The sequence below is a fragment of the Nothoprocta perdicaria genome, unplaced genomic scaffold (assembly GCF_003342845.1).
Source record: "Nothoprocta perdicaria isolate Ctin4 unplaced genomic scaffold, notPer1 scaffold_16, whole genome shotgun sequence".
In the NCBI taxonomy this organism is placed as follows: domain Eukaryota; kingdom Metazoa; phylum Chordata; class Aves; order Tinamiformes; family Tinamidae; genus Nothoprocta; species Nothoprocta perdicaria.
Window position 1 is genome coordinate 725,518 of NW_020454760.1, and position 25,128 is coordinate 750,645.

Consider the following 25,128-nt stretch of genomic DNA (forward strand, 5'->3'; position numbering starts at 1 on the left):
AGCCCAGGCTCCTAAGGGAGGCACCAATGGAAAGGGCGCATGGGGTAGGGGGCTGTACCTCCGGCGCCAGGCGGGGCGGCCGTGCTGTGAGCGCCCGAGCGGCGGGCGGGGAGGTGCGCGCTGCGCGAGCCGGGGCCGTGCCTGAGCCGCCCGGCCGCCGCCGCCATGCCCGGCATCGACAAGCTGCCCATCGAGGAGACGCTCGAGGACAGTCCTCAGGTGAGGGGCGCGCGCAGCCCGCAGGGGCCGGTCCGCGCGGGGGCGCCGGGCCCTGCGCGCTCCCGCGCCCCCGAGCGCTTCCTCGGGGAGACGTTGGCGGCCGTTGGGAGAGGCCTGGCCCGGCGCCGGTCGCGCTGTCTCTCTCCCCGCTGTCACGGGCCGCCGAGCCGCGAGTCCAGCGGCGCCTTCCCGGGGATGCTTCTGCCTCGGGCCTCGGCGCAGCTGCCGCTGCAGGCGGCCCTCCCTGCCTGCCGTGCGAGCTTTATTTGGGGGTCCTCGCCTCGAGAACCCCCTCTTCTCAATCCTCGATTCCTCAAGGAGAGGTGCAGTATCTGTGTACTTTGCTACAAGAGCAAAAGGTTTAATAAATAAATGTGAAATGCAGTTACTGGGTGATGTTATTGTGGAGCTTGTCAATGCAGTGAGAAAATGGGAAATGCGTCGTGCTGAGAGGCCTCTAATTGCTCTTTACTTCCAGTTCTACTGCTTGACCTTTGTCAGTGATGCTGTATATTACATTTCCTTTTCAAATTATTGTTAGGCAGGAAATGCTTATTTAGTTGTGCTGGTTTCTCTGCCTGGCAGCAACAACAAGGACTTTGTACACACTCTTCCGAGGCATGCAAAAAGTTTACAATATAGTTTTCCATATGCTGGTAGTTAGAACTAGTAATGTTCTTGTTTTGCTGCATTTCACTTGTTTAGGGCCTGCTTAGAAAAGACGACAGAGGAAGATCATGTCAAAAGATGATGCTTTCCAAGTGTGCTCTGCATAACTCTAATGCAAGATGTCACACTGAGCTTCAGATGAGATCTATCCTATAGTGCAGTCTCTTGTCCAGAGACTAGAACTGAGGAAAGCTCAAAGAGAAAAAAATGCCAAATGCACCATAATAATATTAATTGAACAGAATTGCCTGGCGAAGATCTGTTTTTAGTGTATAATAAACACAACAATGTCCTTAGGGAAGCACGTAAGAGAAGGTTACGTATTGGAACAGGATTGTAAATTCTTTTATTGCCACTCCCTTTCATTTAAGGTTAACTTTGATAAATACTGATTAGTTGTGTCTAACCTGGCTCAACGTTTACTTGCTAATATGCAAGATCATGAGATTAGTCTATATTTTAAGTACAACATTTTACATCTTTCAGCCAACCCAGTATTTCTGACTGGAAAACTGGAAGATTAGTTTCTCTTATTTTCAAATTAGTTAAATTCAAATGAGCATTTAGGACATTTTAGTTTTATGTTAGTCACTGTCAAATCTTAGTCTTCTGATTCTGATTTGATGCCACAAATGGCAACAAATGTTGCTTGAGGAAAGGAAAAAGTGCTCCATTCAGGAGCTGCCAGGGCTTTCTGATGATGATGAAGAAGTGTTTGCAAGGCTTTGCTGCAATATGAGAAGAGAATATCAATCTAGATATTTATTTAGTGGTGAATTGTGGGCTGAAACTGTGCTCTTTTAGATGTGTTTAAGAGATTTACTTTAAATAAATATCACATCAAACTTGTTCTGCATCTGAAGGAAAGAGAAGTTCTCTACCATGATAAAACCATGAACTTCCTCTTGATGCAAGATAAAAATCGAATCTCTCTGTCTTTAAACATAAACCAAATACCAACTTTACATTGTTTTTGCTAAGCAAAATAGCTTAATTCAAATATCAGTTAACATGGTACATATATTGCACATATACTCTGTGTGTGTATGTACACATATATGTATTTAGAGAGAGTTTCTGCTCAGACTTGATCCATTTGCAAACCAGTACACAACAAAAGAGCCAAGACGAGACAATACTGGGTCTGCCTCATGTCACTTGCAGTGTAATCTCTATGATGGTGTGGAAAGCTTAACAATTCACTGGTTTCTCTCCAGGTAACTGCCTGTGTACCTTATCTCTGGTAGCTTCCAGTGTATTTGCTCATATGAGATGAAAGCATCTCAGAACATTCAAGAATTCTCAAAATTGGCTAAAAAAAAAAAAAGGATAAACAATTCCTCTAACTTCTAAGCTATTCAATGGTGTGTTAGAACTTGTTTCACAATTTCAGATTATTTTATTTCCATCAGCATGATATAGGGTCAATTTGAAGTTTGAGGATAAATAGTATTTTGTCCTCAAAATAATATTTTACAATAAAACACAAAGTTCTTTCTGCTGCAGTTTTCTATTTTAAAAAGTGAAGATCATCTGAAAACTCTGCATGATGTTCCTTTCCAACTGCAAGTTGCTGGTATTGCTGTTGAGGTTTAAAGGTCGTAAGTATACCTTTCAGAGGTTGCGGTGCTATAGAATTTTTTGCTTTTGTGTTCTTTCCTGTCTGTCTGCTGCTTTGTGAGAGTCACAGCTATTAGGGTGATGCAACATATTGACACACCTGGCAAACATATGAGTTCATCTCCATCTCTTTTCTCCTCCCTGTATCCTCCACACTTTTCTTCTACCTCTTTTATAAACTTTTTTTCTACCTTTTTAAAAACCTTTCTACCTCTTTTATAAACTTTTATAAACCATCATTAAAGTAATTTGTTTTGTTCATGATATGTTTGTTTTGTTTTGGGGTGGGGAGGGAAGGTAGAGGGGGTTATTTTGTAAGCATTATGTTATACCATATTTGTGGGACAACCAGTCATCCAATCCAAGATAAATGAAAGGTTTTCATGTCAAATGAATGGTAAATAACATACTCTTTAGTCACTGGTAACTAGTCACTAGTCATTTGTACTTGCTGAACATCTTTAAAAGCAGAAGGTCAGAAAAAGAGATATGAAAGACCTCCACACTTTAAGAGGAGATGGACTGCGTTGCAAGTCACTTCAAGACAAATGTTTAACATAACAAGAACTTCTAATAATAAGAATTCCACATATTTCCTAAATAGTGTGATCCAAGGCTCTGATCACTAACATGATCAGAAGCTTTCCTCTTGTCCAGAGCTGCTACATCAAAGTCTCACTTTTTTTTTGTCCAAGGTTCTGTAGTTCTGTGCCTTCCTCATTGAGAAAAAAACTGATGGTATTTAACATAAGGAAGACAAAGAAAAGAGATCTTAAAATTTCCATCTTTACATATGATAAAATGTGAGGAAAAGTGTAATTACTTGATTTTTTTTTCCTGGACTTTAGTTTTAGTCTGAACCTAAAAATGATCCACAAAATACTCTTTCCAAAACATCACTAAAGGACTTATTGGATCTTGCAAGTGACAGTACTGTTTCTAACTCCACACATTCCAACTAATACTTTAGTGTAAAATTATGTAGCTTTTATTAGGAAAGGAAAAAGCAGCCAGTGCAATGTTACATGTACACTCTTTGCTCATTTCATTCATGATTTTCTCCTGATGGAAATAAACTATTGGAAACCCTACTGGTGAAGAGAAGACTGCCTGCCCCTGCAAAAACAATGCAAGAGAGGACGGAGTAAGCACCTCATTTGAGCTCAAGGGCAAATTTTACTGGAACAACCTGATTGTCTCCTCCTCCAAAGTCAGTCATTTCATTACAGGGCAGAGCACTGAATGTCATTTACATTGAATTAAACAAGGATTCAGACCTGGTCTCTAATAGCATCCTTCTGGCCAAAAGGAGAGATAGGGACCCAGGATTGGATATGTGGACTAGAAAGTAGGTAAAGCAACAGGATATATGGTGACAGTCACAAGTTGTAGCATGAGAAATTATGACTATATAAGAAAAGAAATTCTTTGTAAGTGTGGTAAAACATTGGATCTTCTTGCCTGGAGAGGGGTGGATTCTCCATCCTTGGACGTTTTTAAGAGCTAACAGGATAAACCCCTAAGCAGCTTAATCAACTTTGAAGTTAGCCCTGCTTTCACCAGGGGCTTGAACTAAATGACCTTTAGTGGCCATTTCCAGTCTACGTTATTATGTGGTTCTGTTTAACCAGTTCTGATGATCTCAGGATTAAGTTCTGTTGCAATATGCTAGTTCGTGCATGCCACTGCATTATCTATTCCTTTGAGCACAAGTCCCACATGACCTGGAAATCTTGGAGCAGTAAATTTTATTTCTGCTTTTTCCTAGTTCAGTAAGGTCTGCTTTCATATCTCTGGAAATTGAGAAAGGCCTTTTAAAGTTATTTGATTCCTCTTCCAGTTATTTTAGTTCAAAATCATATATTTTACACCATACATTTACCCATTTTCCTTGGTCCTTACTGCAAACATATCTGAAGAGATATGCTAAGCCAGCATATCCTTAATATATATTTTTTTTTATCTGAAACTTGTATTAATTCCTTTAAACCATCTTTTAACTTTTCAGTAATGAAATCTGAAACAAATGCTACTAAATCTTGAAATTTTCTTAAAGTACTTCTTTGGTAACTTGACATTAAAGCTTTGCCTGTTTCATTTTTACAGACTCGATCTTTGCTGGGTGTGTTTGAAGAAGATGCTGCTGCAATTTCTAATTATGTCAATCAGCTATTTCAAGCAATGCACAGAATATATGATGCACAGGTAATGTTACTGATGTTTCTGAATGAGCCAGACATTTCATGTCTTTTTTATCTCATCTCTGAAATGCTCTGAGCTCACCATCATGATTTTAGTGTGCACTTCAGTGAGAGATTATCACTTAAGTGAGAGATTATCATGAATATATTGTAGGGAACACTTCTCATGTGTAAATAACCGTACTTTTAAGTCAAAGGCAAAAGGGTGTTTTTGTTTTTTGTTTTGCTTTTCTTTTGTTTCTGTGCAATTTGTATATACTTGGATTGCTTGACTTTTACTGTCATGTTTACTTTCAAGGCTGGTGTAAACATTATGTGTGTTTGCTGCTATGCAATTTTATTTTATTGTCTTGCTATTTTGCTTTTTATTTCTGTGCTTTCTCCTTTTCAAATGCATCCTGAAAGGTGAGGTTTTTCTTTATCATGAATCTGTTAATTGCATCATGTTGTGTACAAGCACAGTTAATTTGTAAATAGGTAGTGCTGATGTTCACTCTAAAGCTGTCTTTCCTTCACGTGTAATAAATATCTAACACAATTAAATGCAAATCTGTGCAGTGTAACATTAAAAATATAGAATCATTTTTTATAATTCAAGCTGTTGACCTGATATTTGTAAATGGTGAATACATATCCATGATCTTAAATAGTAGTAGAGAAGTAGAAGGGCAAGTGGTTAGATTTTCTGAAATCTATTTTTTTGTAATCAATATTTCTGCTTTAAGTTCCCTATCTGTAGCAGTTTTCTCTTCAGATACGTAGGCATCTTTTTCTTGATTTAAATCGGAAAGTAACAAGCTTCCTTTTGCTTTTTAATCAGAATGAATTAAGTGCAGCAACTCATCTGACTTCAAAGCTCCTGAAAGAGTATGAGAAGCAGGTATGGTGGAAATGATTGTTTCTGTTTAACTTGTAACTGTTTCTGTTCTTTCCTAACAAAAGATAGTGTTTCAAGAGGAGACTTTTTAAAAGGAGAAATATTTATTTTCTAAAATAATTTTCCTACCTAATTAATACAACTTTGTGGATGGCAGAAAGCACTGCACCCAACATGCCTCCTTTTTTTTTATTATTTGTTTTTGTAGCGTTTTCCACTAGGAGGAGATGATGAAGTTATGAGTTCTACATTACAGCAATTTGCAAAAGTGATAGATGAGGCAAGTACTTGTATTTATTTGACTTACCTTTCCAACTTTCGTTTGTTATGTGTAGACTTTGACTGACTTAATCATTCTGGTTTGTGATAAGACAGGACATATGTGAAGGGCCTTTTTAATCAGTTTTCCACACATATTTGAAGTTCTATAATCTGAAGACAAAGAAATCAGCAAAACTAAGATACATTGTTAAGAAAGGATGCATTTTAACTTTTTGCAGATACTGCCAAGAAACATTACAGAATTGTAAACAGTGACCGTATTTTATGGCAGTATTTGTAATGCCTGAATTCTGATACGTATTTCAGGTAGGAGCCTCTTACTGTCTTTCTTAGAGACAGCAAGTGACTCTGAGTGACTGACTCCTTTGTAAAACAACAGAGCATCCCTCTCTCCAGTTCAAACACTACTTTTACACAGTTTTAGGAGGATGAACATACTCGTTCTCCTTCTGTAATTTGAGAAAGATAGGCTGTGATGTGGCCATAGGGAAACAAGGAGGAATTGACTACTCATCAGAAGGTGTAAGGACATCTTCTAGTATGATCCAGTAACTCAGAACAAAATTAGTAGTAACAACACTTTAGAAGAGCTCTGAAGGTCTTCTGAAAAAAACTAGTGAAGGCATCAGGAAAGTATGAAAGAGTATGGGGAGAACAGACTACTGAGTTGTGAGAATATGATCCTGAAAATCAAAGATAAGTTTTTAAGAAGATGAAGTGACAGTTGGTCACTAAATTGATTTTTTCCCCCAATCTAAATTTTAAGTAGGTTTAATAATTATGTTAATACGCTTCTATGTAGATACAAGAAAATAAGAAAGGTAATTTATATCCATATATATAACTTAATTTTTTTAAGTAAAATAAGCTTTTTAAATAACTACATCTTTGGTGCAAAGAAGTAGTGCTGAATGTTCTTTGAAGTAGTCTGGAAATATGGCTGCAACTGTTCAAAACTCCAAGATGTAAACATCACCTTTAACTGAAATTAATATCTATTAATACTTTTTTATTCCTTTAAATCTCAGCAGTCTTTCTAAAATTTCTTGTTCTATCTTCTCTTTTACAGCTCAGTTCTTGCCATGCTGTGCTATCAACTCAGCTTGCAGATGCAATGATGTTTCCTATTACCCAGTTTAAAGAAAGGGATTTAAAAGGTATAGTGATCAAACAAATATAATTTTAATCAACAGCAGCAATAGCAAATTAATAGCAAATCAATCAACAGCAATAAGAAAACCACAACATTGAAATAAAACTGTGAATCTTAATTTTCTAGTTTTTTTATGAATCTTAGAAATTACTTTTTGGCATTAGTTGGTTGCTAAATTATAGACTAAACAGATTATGCTTTTTGGACAGGAGAATATCAGTATCTCAAGGCTAAAATTACTCATCAGAGTGTATCATTTTTGGTAGCCCTGACAGTCACATAAATGAGACTAATGGCTCAGTAAGAAGAGACTCTCTCAGCCACATAATGCCTCTGCTGATAATTCAGTAAGGTGCAAGGTGTAAATTACAACAGTTCAATAATGAAACATGGCAGGAGAAACCTTAATATATGAACGTTATTATTAATTAAATGTATAAAATACCTTAATTTACTTCAAGTCTTCTTTTTACTTTTTTTTAGAGATACTAACCCTAAAAGAAGTTTTCCAAATTGCAAGCAACGGTAAGTGTAGAATAAAAGTTATACATATTACAAGATGACTGTATCCAAAGCTATTAAAGCTGTTGTGTTATAACATTTGCTGAGAAAATTAGTCCAGATATTTGCCAAGAGATTAATAGTGACTAATAAGGCTGTATCTTTTTCAGTGTTATTAAGGCACCCAGCTTTCCCTAGCTGACTTGTCCTTTGCATAGCAAAGGGTTAAAGTGACTTGCCAGTAAACTTCCTTACAGTACTTTCAATGTGTGTATATAGGTAGTTATTAAGCAATTTGGGATTTTGCTACCAAAAGTACAAAAATAAAGGTGTTAGCTTACTTTCTGAAGTGAGGGATAATTTAGTAGTTGCGAATTTTAAATCCATAAAATAATAGCTTGATAGTTCTCTTCCTGTATTAGAGTTCCCGGCTGTATTGTCAGTAGATACTTTTTTAGGTAGCTCTCATATCCTGTAGAGAACATGTTTTTTAAATCCTTAATTAAAGATTCTACCTTTCTTTTTATGGATAGCTTGATTGCTTTAGAAGCAAACAGATTAGGTAAAGGTTTTCATGATGGAAAGCTGTCTATTTACAGGTTCTTTTTAAGGTTCTGCATTTGAATATTAAATGTTGAGGAAAAATAGGAATTATTTAACTGTATTTGCATCTGTTCAGAACTTTTCCTGAGCTGAAGCACTTGTGTCTGTGAGGTAGTTGTGAAGATGCAAGAACAGCTTTGCAGTCAGCTTGCTGTGCATTGACATACAGTGATACAAAAGTTCTTTTTCATAAATTCTTTCTTGTTTGCTTAGACCATGATGCTGCCATTACTCGATACGGTCGGTTGTCAAAAAGAAGGGAAAATGAAAAGGTTTGTAAAACAATGCGTTATATAAAAACTTCAGAGAAGTTAAATAATTTTAATTTAATATATATTTATGATAGAGGATAATGTGGAACAAACAGATTTCACTTCAAGTCTGATAGTTGATGTTCTAGTAGTGCAGACAGTTTTATGCAGAACACAAGGCCAGATTTTCCCAATTCCTGATTGTCTTGTAACACTGAAAATGCTTTGAGGTAAAAGTTGTGATACTATATTCAAGTTATTTTGGTTAAGAACCACTCTTTCAAGGTGGGGAAAGAAATATATCTGATTTATCTATATCTATCTATATCTTTTCATGTATATCTCAACCATAAATTGCAGAAGGGGAATTGTAGAACTGAAGATGCAATTGCTGGTGACTGAGGATAAAAAACATTGCTGTGTTGTTTCTCCATGCTGGCTATAAAGCCAGCCAGAAGGCATGTGAGGAATATCAAGTCTCAAATATTCTTTCCCTCCCTCTTTTTCCCCTTGTCTCTTCAGATCAAGGCAGAAGTTACAGAAGATGTATACACTTCCAGGAAAAAGCAGCATCAGACCATGATGCATTATTTCTGTGCATTAAATACTCTCCAATACAAAAAGAAAATTGCAATGCTAGAACCCTTGCTAGGATACATGCAAGCTCAGGTAACTTTCTATTCTGAAAGCAGGTCTGCAATAGGATACAAAATAAGATACAAAAATGCTTGATGACAGTTGATCTAATTAAATCCTTTGCAAGATTTCTTTTGCAATCCAAAGAAGCAAAGCGGGCAGGGAAGGAAACAGCACCTTGTCATTCCTGAAGCTGTCGTAGCTGTTGCCATGAACATGTGTTACTACTTCACACCTACTAATCATTTCCTGCTCAGTATATGAGGGGTGTTTTGAATCTCATTATGACCTACTGCACTCACACAGGAGAGTCTTTGGGGAGCGGCTGGGTTCCAAATATAAGGGTCTAATTATACTCCAAAACTCAGCTGCCTGAATTTATTGCCGTACCTGTATTTTAGGTACTATTTGTTTGTTTGTTTTTCTCAGTTTCATTAGTAATGAGAATGGCTGATGAAGGCTTAAGTGCATGCAGGATAGGAGGAAACATTCCTTCTCAGAAAGTACTGCAGGCAATTCTTAAACTTTTCCTTGGGCATCTGTTCTGAGACAAGATAATTTTCAGAGACATATAACTGCTACCTGCAGGCTGGGATGTGAAAGAACTGGAATGCTCAAAATTATTCTAGTTGCTTTTTGTTTGATAAAAACTTAGTGAATAATTGTTTTACTTGAGAATGAGCACAATAGAAAATGCAAGTCTGAAAAAAAAATTTTGAAGACTTCATTTAGCTTTTTAATCAACATGTTAAAAAAAAGGGAGAAAAAAAAGAAAGAGAGAAAAACAGTAAGCGGGCAAACTTTCCAGAGCCTGGCACTGATTTCCTTCTCGCAGAGCCACCTCCCCCCAGAAAAGAAGAGGAACAAAGATAAAAATAAAAGCCACTTGTAATATAGCAGGTAGCCTACTGGCAGGCATTAAGCTGTGGAAAAACCCAAAACATTTTGTGTACAGAGACCACTGGATCTCTAAAGATCCACTTACCCCTCTGCCTTCCCCGGAGCAGTTGCCAGCTGGATTAACACATTTCTCTCTTTTTTTTTCCCGAAGTGTCTCTTTAGGCACAATTAAGTTCCCACTTCAGGGCCAACATCAACCTTCACTTGCAGGCAGAAATAAAAAGATGTCTTCTGCCCATCTTATTGAGAGGCATTGGAGGGAATGAGAGATTGAGAACAAATATCTCTGAGAAGCTTTAAGCACTTGGAGTTCCTTATGTTAATTGTTTATTTACTCTTATTCATGACTAAATTCTCACCTTTCCTCCTCTTTTTAAGATAAGTTTTTTTAAGATGGGATCAGAAAATCTTAATGAACAGTTGGAAGAATTTTTGACCAATATTGGCACAAGTGTACAAAAGTAAGTCATTTTTGTTAAATTTTGAACAATTATCAAAACGATTACACTTCTGTTTCTGCATGTTAATAAATTATCTTTGTTAATAAATACCTTACCTTAGCGTTCGCAGGGAAATGGACTGTGAAGTAGAAACCATGCAACAAACTATAGAAGACTTGGAAATAGCTAGTGATCCACTATATTTGCCTGATCCCGATACTACAAAATTTCCTGTTCATAGAAATCTAACACGGAAAGCTGGCTATCTCAATGCAAGAAAGTAAGACTTTTAACGTGTTTAATTTTGAAAAGAAAAAGCAATAGTAAACAACATCCAGTAAAGCTTTGGGATTCAAGTTGCTAATGAATTACAGTAACAGTGTGGAAATAATAGACAAAAATATTCACTGTTAACCTTAGCAGGATTTTCAAAATATCTGTCCTAATTTCATGAGGTAGTCTCTGGTCCACTGGAGGGAGCTGTTACTCTGTGTGTATAAAGTCAAGATGTTGATTTTTATAGTTGTTAAAAGTTATGAAACTCTTGAGTTTTTCCATATTGACACAGTAAATATATTTAATTTCCTTAATATAAGAAAATATTATTTCCTTAATTTATATAGTATATCTCACATGCAAGCAGAATTGTTTAAAAATTGAGATTTTTCCAATAACAATTGGAAAAAATAGAATTGAGGTTGACTGAGTTTGAGGTATGAATTCCTTAAGCAAAAAACAATTGCAGTAATTATTACTAAATAGAGTATCCTACAGAAAAAAAAAAAGATGTTAAAGTTCAAGGGTTGGTGATTTTTGGTTTCAGGTTTTATTTTTATTCAAAGAGTTTTCATTCAAAGAGTTTCAGGTTTTATTTTCATTCACATGCTCTAAGCACAAATTGGGATTTTGTTGAATGGTATAGAATAGCTGTAGATTAATTAAACTGTTTAGTTGAGAAAGAAGAGCAACTAATGAAAAGCTACTAATTTATCTGTAAAGCAAAAAAACAGATTTCCTAAAGTGCCCAGGTGGTTTGCTCATGAAATTTATTTTCATATATATGTCTTTCCTAATTTATACAGCTCTGCTGAATTCCTAACCTCCTAAATCAGAATCTCATTTCATGTTTTAGTAAGACTGGACTGGTATCTTCCAGCTGGGAGAGACAGTTTTACTTCACTCAAGGTGGAAACTTGATGAGCCAGGCAAGAGGTGATGTAGCTGGGGGACTTGTCATGGATATAGACAATTGTTCAGTGATGGCTGTGGATTGTGAGGACAGGCGGTACTGTTTTCAGATAACATCTTTTGATGGTAAAAAGTGAGTATTCTTTGATTACTTATATGTGTTAGTAGTAATGTACTCACTATTTAAAAAAACAATAGTTGCCAGATTAAAGCTCAATAGATTTGGGAAGTATTTTTTATAAGCAAACCGGGATTTTTTACTTTGGTCTGCCCTAATCTTTTATGAGTTTCTGCTAACGTAGCTGATTCCTACGTCAGAGTAAAGTTACCCTAATCAATTTAATGGTGTCATACACATAGCTACCCCTAGAAAATTGGATTTTTATTTGTGAAAAAAACATAAAATCCAAACACCTTTTCTAGAGATCACCAAAGCAATTACAATTATTTGGAGAGACTGAGATATTAGCACATGGAATAATCCAGTTTCGTAGTTTTGGTGATTTTGTGAAATTATTTCCATAAATTATAATATTTTGGGAATGCTAAATAAACCAAGTTTGATTTTAATGAAATGCTTTGGATCTCTGTTAGAGAAAATCTATCTCGAAAGTTCTTAACCTCTTTGCCATTCGTAGAGTCCTATATGCTATTTTTAGCGCTTGCATTTTTTATATTTGTTTTTATATATATAAAGTAGATCAAACTTTGGGGTTTGCTCTTTTGCAACCTTTACCTTCATTGCAAAGGACATGGCATGGTGTTACGATTGTGTCTAAATCTCACATGAAAAGCCTATCCAATTTTTTAGTGTTTATTACTTTGTGCAATGCATTATCATGCAAATGAAGTGTAGAGTCTGAATATATTTGTGAGGCATTTCAATAAATTTAAAATAAAGGTTTTCTTTTCTATTCTCTCTGTTTCAGGTCTTCAATCTTACAGGCAGAGAGTAAAAAGGATTATGAAGAGGTAAGCTCACAGCAGGTTCACATGGAGTCAAATATTTTCTATTGCACAGAAGAAATACACCAGCTCAGACATACCAACCTCAAATACTAGCTCAACAAACCTATGTAAACTGCACTGTAGCAAATGCGGGAGTAAAGTCATAAAAATCAATTTTATGTTGTTTCTGAGATTTTTAGGAGAGCTTTGCCTCCTGATTCTGAAACTTTTGCCCTCATGTGCCCTATTAAGGGAAGAGAGTTTGTAGCCATCTTCAGCAGTTCAAGTTTGTGACTTCCTGGGCTGCAGCTGCTGGCCTGTTTTTTGGACAAGCTCTGGCTCAATGAAGTATGCATGTAAACCAGCTAATTTTCTGCTTTGGAGAAAAAGGGAAAAGCAAGGAGCAGGAGAAAATGGTTAAAAAAACGAACAAACAAACAAAAAACCTACAGCAGGCCTAACACTTTGTTTTTTCTTTTTCAGTGGATATGTACAATAAACAACATATCTAAACAGATATATTTGAGTGAAAATCCTGAGGTAACTTTTATAAAATGTATAGTATAAGTGAAAACTTAACATGTAGATATGCACAAATGTAAAATGAGGTCAGTTGGATCTAACTGGATTGCAGACAATTAAGCCAAGTACTTTCGACATGTCTGTTTATAAGCTTTTCATGATACTTGTTGATAGCACTTCATAAATTTATATATGGAAGCAGTACATTGTTTCTTTCATCTAAATGCTTATATAGTATCAAAAATGTAACTTGTATATTTGGTACAACATTTTGAAAGCTTCACTGTCCTATATCTGTATTTTTTGTAATATTTCATTACAAATTAATGTGAATATCTGGATGGATACATCAAATTTCTACTAGAGCCAACTATCAATATTCTGAATTAAATTAACATAGTTATTATGGAAAAGCCATAGGAAAGCCATTATATTTTCACTTTAGTAAGTTTTTTTGCATACCGAAGAGACATAAAGCAATAATTTTATGTCTGCCTTCTCCTCTGTTCCTGGCTGCTTTGCACTCATTCTCACTTCTTTACTCACAAACTTGATTAAGGTTAAAATATATTTTATCAACTTTTAAAGTCTTGGTATCTTTATTCAAGCTACTGTTATTATTTAAGTCTATCTTTTTTTTATACAGCTAATATCTTTTGTTTCTGCCAACTGTACATACATAAAAGGTAAAATTTTAAAATTTACTTCAAGGGAAATGTTTCCAGTATTATTTTTTTCCAACTGTGTGCTACAGGAAATAGCTGCACGTGTAAATCAGTCAGCTCTGGAGGCTGTTACTCCATCTCCATCCTTTCAACAGAGGCATGAGAGCATGCGGCCACCTGTGTAAGTTACTGTAGTCATTTGAAGAGTAGATTTATAGCAAACTCAAGTTCTCCACTCTATCTCGGAAACTTTGCTATCTGGGTCAAATATTGGGTTTATTTGTTGTATATATTCATAAGGAGATTTTCTTTAATGCCTCCAGCTCTTGGAAGCAAATCCCAGATTATAATATATTTCTCATATGTAGTTGTATTTTTCATGTTTTAACAGTCTGATTCAATTGTTAAAGCAAAGTGTAAAGTGATCTAGCTACTTGAACTAGGAGCCTAGGCTAGGTTTGTATTTACTTCTTTTTTTTTTTTTTTTTCTTTAAGTTTTAGTCTTGTTTTATAGCCTTGTCTTGGAACATTATATTTGTCCTCCATTTGATTTAATTTATTATAAATCAATTTGATATTAAGATATCCATAGTTTGTTTTTGTTTTATTTTAGGCAATCTCGCCCCCCTGCAGCTCGTACTAGCAGCACAGGGTCTTTGGGATCGGAATCGGCAGCGTTATCGGCACTTTCTTTGGATTCACTCGTTGCCCCTGACACTCCTATACAGTTTGACATAATATCTCCAGTTAGTGAGGATCTGCCTGGTCAAGCAAAAACTTCAGGGCAGTTGGGAAGGTAGGAAACCTCAAGACAAGTGAAAGAATCCTAAAGTTAATATTAAACTAAAAAAATTTTTAAGCTGCTACTCCACTGCATACACTGCCTTTGCTCTGACTTTTTTGTTAAAAAATTTGTAGGGACCAGTCAAACAAAACATTTTTCCCTTTTTTCTTTTTTTTTTTTTTTTTTTGTTTAATTACAGTTGTAAAAGTGTAGATTTTTAAAATACAATAGATTCAAGGTGTAGCTTTCTACCTTGGCAGCAGCTTGTCTGCTTTAACAGCCAATGCTTTTTTTTTTTGCCTTTTTTTTTTTTTTTAAATGATTTGGTTTCACAAAGTATTTTCCTTTCCTATTGCTTGCTCACCCAGCAGCTTGGGTATTTCCTCTTGGAAACTCAAGAGAAATTTGGTAGCCCTGCCTCCAGGTGATGATGGCATACGATGACACTCCTCTTATCTTAAAAGGTGAGTGAAAATGATCTAGGCTTCTAGAGTGATTCTAGGCTTCTAGAGTGATTTCATATACAGAAATTTAAAAGTGTCTAAGAGCTCTACTCAAAACACCTTTGTTCCTAGTTTATTTTTTTATAATCTTCCCATTCAAAAATAATAATAAAAAGCTTGTAAATGTACAGTGCATTTCTGAAACTATATGTGCAGAATCCCTTTTTTAAGAAAGCGTATTTGCTGATCCAGATGCTCTTAAGCTGAAATGCTGAAAAATACTTTCAGTGACTTCAGTCACAGCAATGTGTATCCCTCTGCCCCCTAAAAATATTAAAATTTTCAGTTGTATTTCATAGATACGTGGCAGTTTAAATGATACATATTCAACTCTTTTTTTTTCCCACTTTTTTTTCCCTGTACTACAGCAGGATAATTGTGACTAACAAAGATTGCTAAATCTGCAATCTCAAGATCCACATCCTTATTGATTAAAATAGACATGAACTGTATTCTATTGTGGCAAATGGAAAGCCTAACACATTTTGGCAAATGGAAAGCAGTCAGTATTCAGTTAGCCATGCACTGTCAATAAGGACCTGCAGCATTTGGTCAAGACAGTTAACGTGCTACTTCATTTTTGAAAGGACTTTGTTAGCTTCTGGTACTGCTGGCATTTTTTTTTCTTTTATTAGATCCTTGGATATTTTGCATTGTTCCATCTAATCCTAAGGGACAAGTCTAAGCAATAAAAGATACTAGTAGTAAGAAACTCCCTTTGCTATATTTACACAAGTCAACATTTAATGGGAAGTTTCTCTTTTGAATCTGTGTTATATGAATATTGCAGCACTGAAATGTTAACTTTGCAGTTCAGTCTAGAATAGTATTATTCCTTTCATTAGACATCTTCTAATTAGGATTTCACTGATAAAAACATCAGTCAATAAAACATGTAAATGAACAAGAGATTCATATAGTTCTTCTCTGATTTATGCTTTCAGATTATTTAATGGAGATCTAACCTCTCAATATGTCTTCCCTTAAAACCCAATTTGAAGATTATCTGCTACCTTACTGATGATTTTTTAGCTGCCAGTTAGCCAGAGAAATAGGTTTTCTACTCTTTAGAAATTGGAACTATTTTCTTGTTCTCCGTATTCTGTTCTGAAAATATAGACTTGGAAGCCTAGAGTATTTTCACTTTTCCTTGTAACCGATAGAAATCTTGTCTTTGAGAGTCAGAAACAGCCACATTTCTCTTGACCATCTAGGAGTAAAACCCCAATGATTGTTTTCAGAGAGCTGCATCTGAAACAAAACCAGTGACTTCTCTTCAATAAGTAATTCAACAGCTTGAGGCAGTGACAAGACCTGCTGCTTTTACTGAGTACTGAAAGGACTAGCTTTTGGCTGTGCTTCCCGAGGATTCAGGGAGATATCATCCCCTAAAACCGTGTGCTCCCAAACTTTAACAAGGTTGTGTCTCATCAAGGCTTAACTTGCATATAAAAAATATTACGCCGAGCAAACTTTCTGTGGCAGCACTGAGACAATAACATCTAGCATTTTTTTCCTGTAATTTGAGCCTTTAAATGTCTTGAATTATTTCTTACCACCAATTTTATGATTCACCATGCCTTAATTCCTCCAGTTGTAAGTCTGTTAAAATATTATGTGGTGTTTTTCTTTGACACGGCGTGAGACTAGGTTACTCATTAGTTGTTCTTGTGATCTAACTCATGGTTTAATGTTTTCATTTTTTTAATAGACGCACAAATCCTTTTGGTGAATCTGGAGGCTCAAAATCTGAAACAGAAGGTAAAACAGAAATTTTACTTCAATGCAAAATGATGTAGTTAAATAATTCTTAAAATAATACAGAAATTAATTTTGTATTTTCTCTTCATCTGTAGCTTTTCAACTTAATATTGGCTTTGGAAATTGCATTAAAATATATTAGACAAGACTCAATTAGATCAAATAGAATATAAGATTATAATAAAGTCTTTTATGAATATTTATAAATGTTTTTAAAATAATTCCTTGGATTGCATATTTTGTATTTGTATCTGAAGCTCTCTTTACTGTAATCTTAACCTCAGAAAAGGTATTTTTTGAATGAAAGACCCCAAACCAAGTTAGCTCATTCAATACTTTTGTTTGTCTTAGATTCCATTCTTCATCAGTTATTTATTGTAAGATTTCTTGGCTCTATGGAGGTGAAATATGATGAAAGTCCAGATGTTGTTTATGAAACAATGCGTCAAATACTAGCAGCTCGGGCCATTCATAACATTTTCAGGATGACAGAATCACATTTGTTAGTCACTTGTGACTGCTTAAAGTAAGTGTGCTTCTTAACTTCAAATGATGCTGATTTACAGACTGGTCCTCTTGCACTTTGGTAAAACTTACCTTCTGGTTTGTTTTTTAAAAATAAATCTTTAGGTTAATTGATCCACAGACACAAGTTACAAGACTACGAGTAAGTAACATATTTTAAGATAAATATCCTGTAATTTAGTTATTTTACTTTCTAAATAAAACTACTGGATAGTAACAAAAATATTTTGTTTGGAAAATTATCTGGAAATCTTATTGAAATTAAGAATAATGAAACCTCTTTAAAATAGGTAGAAAAACACTAGAAAATCAGGTTTGAGGGGAATTATTTCAGTGGATGAAATAAGCTTTTCAAACATTTTTTGGGGTGATTTGATAAGGTAGGATCTTAAAGTAATGCGTATTATATCATAATGAAAGAATTGATAGTAAATATTCTTATGATTAATAGAAAGGTAGTAACATTAAGGTTGGAGTTGACTGAACTAAGTCCAACAGAGTGATTTGATTTTGTTTTTTAATGCAGAATAATAGTAAAAATAGAATTCTTCATAGGATATCAAGTATGGCCAGCTTATTTCTTCAATAACAGCAGTCTTTAATATTTCAAAACTGATTTAAAAAAATAGTAGTTTTTAATTTAACGTATTTGGATTTTTTTTTTTTGAGACATACACTTTGTCAACCTCTCTGAACTATTTAAATATCTTTGAGGAACTCATTTAACATATGAAAACTCCTGAGATTACAAGCAGTACTTTCTTTTCTTGATCTTTGGTATATTTAAATCAAAACTGCCCCAAAGCTGTAAGTAACTGAACACTTGCACAGATGTAAGAAACACCATAATCTAACTGAATATGGTTATGGTTTGGAAAAACACTTTTAATCTCTCAATTTATATAAGCTGTATTAGGGATCTTCAGAAGCAAACAAACAACTTACGTTAGGTCTTGAAACAAAAAACACTTTTGAAATTTCTAGCTGAAATAGGAGAATGAAAAATACCTTTACTGGAATAGGGTAATGACTTGTGTAGCTCAGAAGAGGTGAACTAGTACAGTAAAAGTTTGAGAGAGAAGTAGTTTCCTTACCTGGGACCAGTTACTGATGGAATTTGTACAAATGGTTTAAGAAAAGAATAATTCACATGCAGAAGGATAACTGAATCTTATTGCAAATGTGAAGCTATTCTTTCAGGGGCTTTACATTTTTAATTATATTCATTTCTTTTGCATAACTGAATTCTCCTCTTGCAATCCACAGTTAGTCTTTAATAGAAACATGTTTCATGTTTTAATTTTTTTTCTCTAGTGTGATTGTGTATTTATCATGTTGAAGTAGTCTACAGTGCAGTGAAATCTCATACAGGAAAGCGGTGGGAACCCCTTTTAATGCCCGCGTCTTGGCTCGCTTTTGGCAGTTTCCGTTGCCCAACGTGGTCCTGTACGCCACGCACCAGGAGAACAGGCGCCTCTTCGGCTTCGTGCTCCGAACGGCAGCCGGCAGAACCGAGAGCCGCCAGACTTCAGTCTGCTACATATTTGAGTCTAACAATGAAGGGGAAAAGGTACTCACCGTGCTTGGGCTGTGTCAGCATTTATTCTGACCTGCACTGTAAGATGTCAAGCCAGTTCAAGGTGGCTGGGAAAGCTGTGGGATATGTACTTAAAACTGTCAGTTTTAAGTATTTGCAAGGACTATAATGTGCTATCATGAAAGATCTGATTTTGGAATTAGGTTTAGTTTTGAACACATTTTTATTATATTTTTATTGATTATTTCAAATTTGATTTCTGTTTAGATTTGTGACTCTGTTGGACTGGCAAAACAGATTGCTTTTCATGCAGAACTGGTAAGGCTGTTTTGGGGATCTTTATGACTAGAGGGGAAAGGTGGTTCAATACATGAAACAGAAGATATTCTGCAAGATAATTAAAGATGGAATAATACTGTCATGCAGGAGTCTAAGACATCTGGTGCATAGAATTTAAACATTAGATAAAAACATTTTCTGCCAAGCTCAACTGCCAAACTATAAATAGATAGCATATCAAAAGTTTCAGGACATTTTTACTTATTTTATTTATGTATTTTTTCCTTAGGATCGAAAAGCATCAGAAAAGCAAAAAGAAATAGACAGAGTAAAAGAGAAACAACAGAAAGAACTCAGTAAGCAAAAACAGATTGAAAAGGTACATTTCACTGTTAGTTAATACTTGCTAATTTTCAGATTGTTCTTTGTAATTTTGCACTCAAAACTATAGCATTATATTCATCAGGAAAAATGCATAGAACACTGTGAAATTTAATTATTACAAATACCTCCTGTACAGGTTTTGTATAATTTTTTATGCTAGCTGTTAAAATCCCCTTTCCCAGGAGATAAGCCACAAAACCTCTTTACAGAAGCATTTAAGAGCAGTGCCTGAAGGAACAGCTATCACAGGCCCCAAATACAAATGCATCTGTCAGGTTATGTTCACCTTGTCTGACTGCAATTTATTATCTGCCATGTAGTGAGACACGTTGTTTGATATTATGAGGAAGGAGCTGCAGGGAGCAGCTGCAAGCCAAGATGCTTGTTCTGAGCTGCTCTATTTACGGACTGTAGGTACAGATGTGTTACGTGCATTAGCTTCTTTCTAACGCTCCCAACCAGCGACTGAAACTAGATTTTTTTGGTAGAGAGGGCACTAAAGTGTCCCTAGGAAACTAAAACAAAGTTTAGTGATAGAATTGAAAGATACTTTACAAACTGTAATGATGGTATCCTGTTACCTAGGAGACTGCAAAATCATTATTTTTCTGATTTTTTTTTCCCCCTACTTTTTTCAAATTAGGACTTAGAGGAGCAAAGCCGCTTGATAGCAGCTTCCAGCAGAGCAAACCAGAGCAGTGGAGAAGGACAGTTTGTAGTCCTTAGCAGTAGCCAGTCAGAAGACAGTGATTTAGGAGAAGATGGAAAGAAGAAAAGAGAATCAGAAGCCTAAAGTTGCCTGCTTCATTGAAACTGGAATCATCGATATATCTGGTCAACTGGCACAGTATCTACATGAAGCAAGATGCAGGTGGAGGTTCTATTGTTATATAGAAGATATCCCGATATACAGATGCCCTTATGCCTTGATTTTTCTTTAACTTATTTCCATTTTCTTGTCTGCATAATGTCTTTTCTGTATGTCAGATCAAGCGTGGTGATGCTGCCATGTTTACTATGAAATTACAGCTTCTAAAGGCTTCTCTGCAGTATGAAAAAAGTGGAGTTTTATCTTCCACTTACCTGGCTGTGCAATTGACTGCTCTTGAAGCAAGAATTAGCCTCTCATTGGACTTAACAATATACTGAAATTTGTTCTTTACACTGCAGTATGCAGAACACCTCGTTGGAAACAAAAATGGATATCCAAATAAGATAGTGCTAAGCTTTACCTAACTATTGTTGCAGTTAACTATTCCTAGATTTAGAAAGAAATATCCTTATTAATGTCAGTGAGATGTGCATTAGTTCTAAGTGAAAAGAATTTTTTTTTTTTGCATACCACAATTTATGGTACTGCCTTGTTTTATTTTTGTTGAATATAATATTGGAAGACTTACCCAAATAGGGAAGGAAAAAAAAAAAAAAGGTGTTAAACTTAGAAAAGAGCTGAAGACAAGATACAGTTGCATCTTTCTGCATAAGGAATATATAAATCATTCCTTATCAAATGGTAAGAATACTGTACATATTCTTGTAGCACAAGTGCCATGTGCTTGCCTTTCCCCAGTACTTGTAAACCTTTGCATTCACTTTTATAAAACATGCCTACACTTGCAAGAACATCTTGAATATCATTGGATCTTCTGAATACTTAAATGCCTTGTCCTCTGCTCACTACTCATAGTGAAAATTAATTGAGGCCCTTGAGGTCTTCTCATAGCAATATATTTTGCAAAGAGAATTAAATAGCCCTCAAGAAATGTTAATCCTACATCCTAAAGTCAATCCTGTAAAACATTTTTCAAAACAGTATATGTTTACAGCTCTTAAACCCTATCTCCATTCTCTATACCCTGTAATATTTATTTTATATAGTACTAAATGTGTACTTACCTTTCAATTCAGAGCAGGAAAATTGTTTTAAGAGAGATTTATTTTTGCACTAATAACTAAACTAAAATCCAATGGAACAGTTTCTAATAGTGGTATGAAAATAATAGGAAATGTAGAAAGAGAAGAATATACTTATAATCCCATTTATATTATAACAAGTAAAAGTGCTTTACAGTTCATTGCAGGGTCTTTTGGGGTATTGATGGTTAGGAACAGACACAATTTTCACCATACTTCCCACCACTGGTGCTGGCCCCATGTTTCACAGCTGGAGCTCCCTGGTGCTGGGTGACAGTGGGCGAGCGATGGTGGTATCTCCTAGGTATCCGCGGGGATGGAGGGGACACCCCCACGCATGGGAGTTCCCTTGTGTAAGCTGAGGAAGGCAGCCCCCTCCCCACTATAGCGCAGAGAGGCCAGTTTCTCTGCAGCAGTTGCAGGTACCTGGCTCCTGTCACAGGAGAGCAGGGCGGGAGTTACCTACCAGCCCAGCCTGCTGCAGGAAGAGCAGAATTTGCTGCAGGRAGAGCAGAGGTTACTGCCTTGGAGCTGCTGCTGTGGGAGGAGATAGAGCCAGGGCGCTCTGCTGCTGCTACAGGCACCAAAGGGCACGGAGGGGACTCGGCAGCCTCAGAAGCAGTCACGGTGCATCTGCCTTCTGGGAGAGGCTCAAGCAGGAGAATGAGATATTAACAAACCTCCATGTTTTCCTCTTGTATTACAGCTCCTGTTCCCATACATTTTTCATCCCCAAACAAGTCAGACAAGTGCATAAGTACCTGTTTTTGTTATTGCCTAGTCAGGCCAAATGATATTGGCCTGCGACCAACCTTGCCCAACACCATGGCAGATGGACCATGCAGATCTGAGGCTTTGTACGCTATCTAAGTGGTATTTCTATTTCATCTATAGTTTTGCATTCTCAGCTCTGGCTTTACTTATGAAGCTGTTTTAGTAGGCAGCAAGTGCAAATGGTCTTCATGCCTCAATCTAGGCTTACAAGTTGTTGCATAGGAGCCAGATTGTCCCTTCAAGTTGGTATTTTTTTTTTTAACATGGTGTTATTGGTCTTTTTCCAGTACATGCAGGAAATGAAGCAACTTTGAAACAGCATAAGAAGAATATGAAGTCACTTATCTCCAGTTTTGAGAATTTAGGCACACAGTTGTCTGAGTAAGAGCAATTAACAGCTGACAGATTAGCAGTCTTATCAAAAAACATTTCTGTTGTGTAGCCTCTAAGTGATTCTGCATTAGCTTGCTGAAGAGATGTTATCTTTTCTTGAAACCCATTATTAATGTTTTAGATATAAACTTGCAATGATAAGGCAGAGAAGAGAAAACTATTTCATTAAACTTTCTCTTAAACTTACAATGATAAGGGACATTTCAGATGTAATAGTAGATGATTGGAATTGTTTCATTTGCTTTGTGGACTTTCCGTCTGTGTTATTACATGTAGTCTCCTAAGACAGCACAAGAGTGAACTGCATATCATATGCATTAGATGAATGTCCTAGCCCTTAAAAAGCAGAGAAATGAAAGAAGGGGCTGGTTCTTAGCAGAAAGAAGCTAGATTGAAGCTAGAAGACAGATGAATGAAGTAGGGTTTTTGGCTTCTTTAGGAGAGTCTGGTGCAAAATGAGCATAGCTCTTAAAGAGCATGCAGGAGAGTGATGAAGGCTGCAAGGGGAAATGGCAGGTCAAAAGGGATCAAGAAGCTGAAGTGGAAACAGTGCAATGAGTTGGAAGTGGAACTGGGTGATAATTTCCTCAAGGCAAAGACCATTTGCTGAGATTTTATTCCGGGCCTTGTTCCCAAAATGCTAAATAATTAGTATCCCTTTTTCTCATGTGGTTTGGAAGTTCTTCATTGGAAAACATATTTTTTTTAAAACAAGATTTTAGAGAAAACTTAGTATTTTCTTTGAGAGTATACCATAATATAAATGCCTAATGGCCTCCTGGGAGCCACTGTGGTAGAATGTCAACAGTGTTTGATTATCCTAAGTAAATCACTAGTGAGTATTCTCTCCTGTAGTTTATTTCTCCCTTTTTTTTTTTTTTTTAATCTCTAGACTGATCTTCTAAGCACTGCAGCTGAAATTTTATTTTGCATTCTTCTAAATTTAACCTTTTTATTTCAGAAAAAATCCTTGATTTTTAAAATGACTTTGTATAATTACTGAAACAGTAATCTTGACTAGGGATATATTTTCATGTGGCTAATTACTTCTAAGTACTTAATGTCCCCTTCCCTAATGGTAAAAAAGCCGACAGTAAGTTTGTGACACACTACTGACCACAGCAAATTTTCACATCAGTTGCTGAGCTACATCACAGAATGAGCTATGTGCATTCTCTATGAATGTAATGGTGAGAATATCAACATTTACAGAGGGTGCCTATGGGTATGCATTTTATTGCACTATAGCTGATACCTAATACTCCTCCATGGCTATGAAGGCATTTTCTTTAAACTGGAGGAAAACTTAACAGATTTGTCTGTAACATACAACTTAGAGAACTTCCTACAGTTGGGCAGTATAAATGAATTGTGATTTCATTGTTACTTCTTTAATCTTTTTAAGTTTTAAAACTGTACCACCAAGGTAAGAAAGCACTGTTATCACTAATGTCTCGTGCTATTTCAGAAATAATTCACAGACAAGGCAAACCTGCTTCTGCTGACACTCAGTGAATGCAGGAGAGAGAGATTGTCTAATCTAACAACACCTCGTATTTTACACTTTCCTTTGCTCTGTTTTACAGAATTTCTTGCAAGTCAATTAGTTTTCAAGGCTTTTCTCTCTAACCAGGCACTAAGCTGATTTTTTATCCTGCCACAGTGACATCCAATTTAGCAAGCTGAGCATAAGTTAGTGTGCCATTGGGAATGCATTTGTATTCGTAATCAAGTTTATATTGCAAGCTGAGGATTTTGTACAATCTTTCAGGTGTTTTTTATAATACAGTCGAGTGGTCACATACTTACTGGATTGGTCATGTTATAGTGAAGTGTAAGTAATTTTGGCAATGTTTGAGACTTACACGTTATTTTTCCTTGAATCGCTGTATTTATAAACCTCAAGTGGTATCCTTACTTTAACACTGATAGTTGTGTTTTAAGCTTGGAAACATGAATAGTAAGCGTGTTTTGCCACGGCTTCAGTCAGCAGTTTGTAGGCTAAATAATAAACCTTAAGTATAGTAACTTTTGGGATGGGATTTGTACTGATGCAAAAACAGTCTGCTTTATTTCTAATTCTGTTTTTGAGAGATACTGTTACTGACAATAGATGTGTTCCCTTCCAGTGAGATGCAGTTGAATCCCTGTTTTCAAAGTAAATCTCAAATGCACAGAACGAGTTACTTTACTTGGGAAGGATGGCAACTTATTTTTTGCAACAATCCAAGATTGAACATTAAGAGAAGAAAATCCCTACTATTTTAGCTGGCTGTTTTAAGGCACATGTTTTAGTCATGTGACATTGTGTAGCACTTTGTAAAGAGCTACAGTTACATTAGTGGTCAGAATTCATGTGTATAGAAAAGCTATACCAGCAAAATCATTAACATGGGCACTGACACTATTTCACAAGCATCATTAGTTTTCTTTATTAAGCATCCTGTAAGAAGCAATGGATTATAGCTCCATAATAGTTAAATTTGTATTTTATAAAATTTGTAGATTTTCTGAGGGAAAATAAGACTTTTGAAATATATAACTTCTGTGATACAGATGCATGTATAAATGAAAATCTATGCTTACTTGATCATGAAGG

General features: G+C 35.8%; 1 protein-coding gene across 2 annotated transcripts; it reads left to right on the plus strand.

The window, feature by feature from the left end:
• The first annotated feature begins 165 nt into the window (after window positions 1-165).
• APPL1 (adaptor protein, phosphotyrosine interacting with PH domain and leucine zipper 1) lies at window positions 166-20,391 on the plus strand. Of its 2 annotated transcripts, none has more exons than XM_026035448.1 (22): window positions 166-219; window positions 4,615-4,713; window positions 5,530-5,589; window positions 5,795-5,866; window positions 6,938-7,025; window positions 7,505-7,546; window positions 8,339-8,397; window positions 8,899-9,045; window positions 10,291-10,373; window positions 10,474-10,632; window positions 11,485-11,673; window positions 12,470-12,512; window positions 12,972-13,028; window positions 13,765-13,856; window positions 14,289-14,471; window positions 16,674-16,723; window positions 17,075-17,249; window positions 17,354-17,390; window positions 18,672-18,818; window positions 19,053-19,103; window positions 19,354-19,443; window positions 20,092-20,391. In XM_026035448.1, exons 1-22 carry the CDS (start codon window positions 166-168, stop codon window positions 20,239-20,241), a joined length of 2,127 nt encoding a protein of 708 aa, XP_025891233.1. In that variant the 3' UTR covers window positions 20,242-20,391. The 2 variants fall into 2 exon arrangements, with proteins under 2 accessions (XP_025891233.1, XP_025891234.1); XM_026035449.1 differs by lacking the exon at window positions 166-219 and adding an exon at window positions 3,232-3,311.
• Window positions 20,392-25,128: the final 4,737 nt, after the last annotated feature.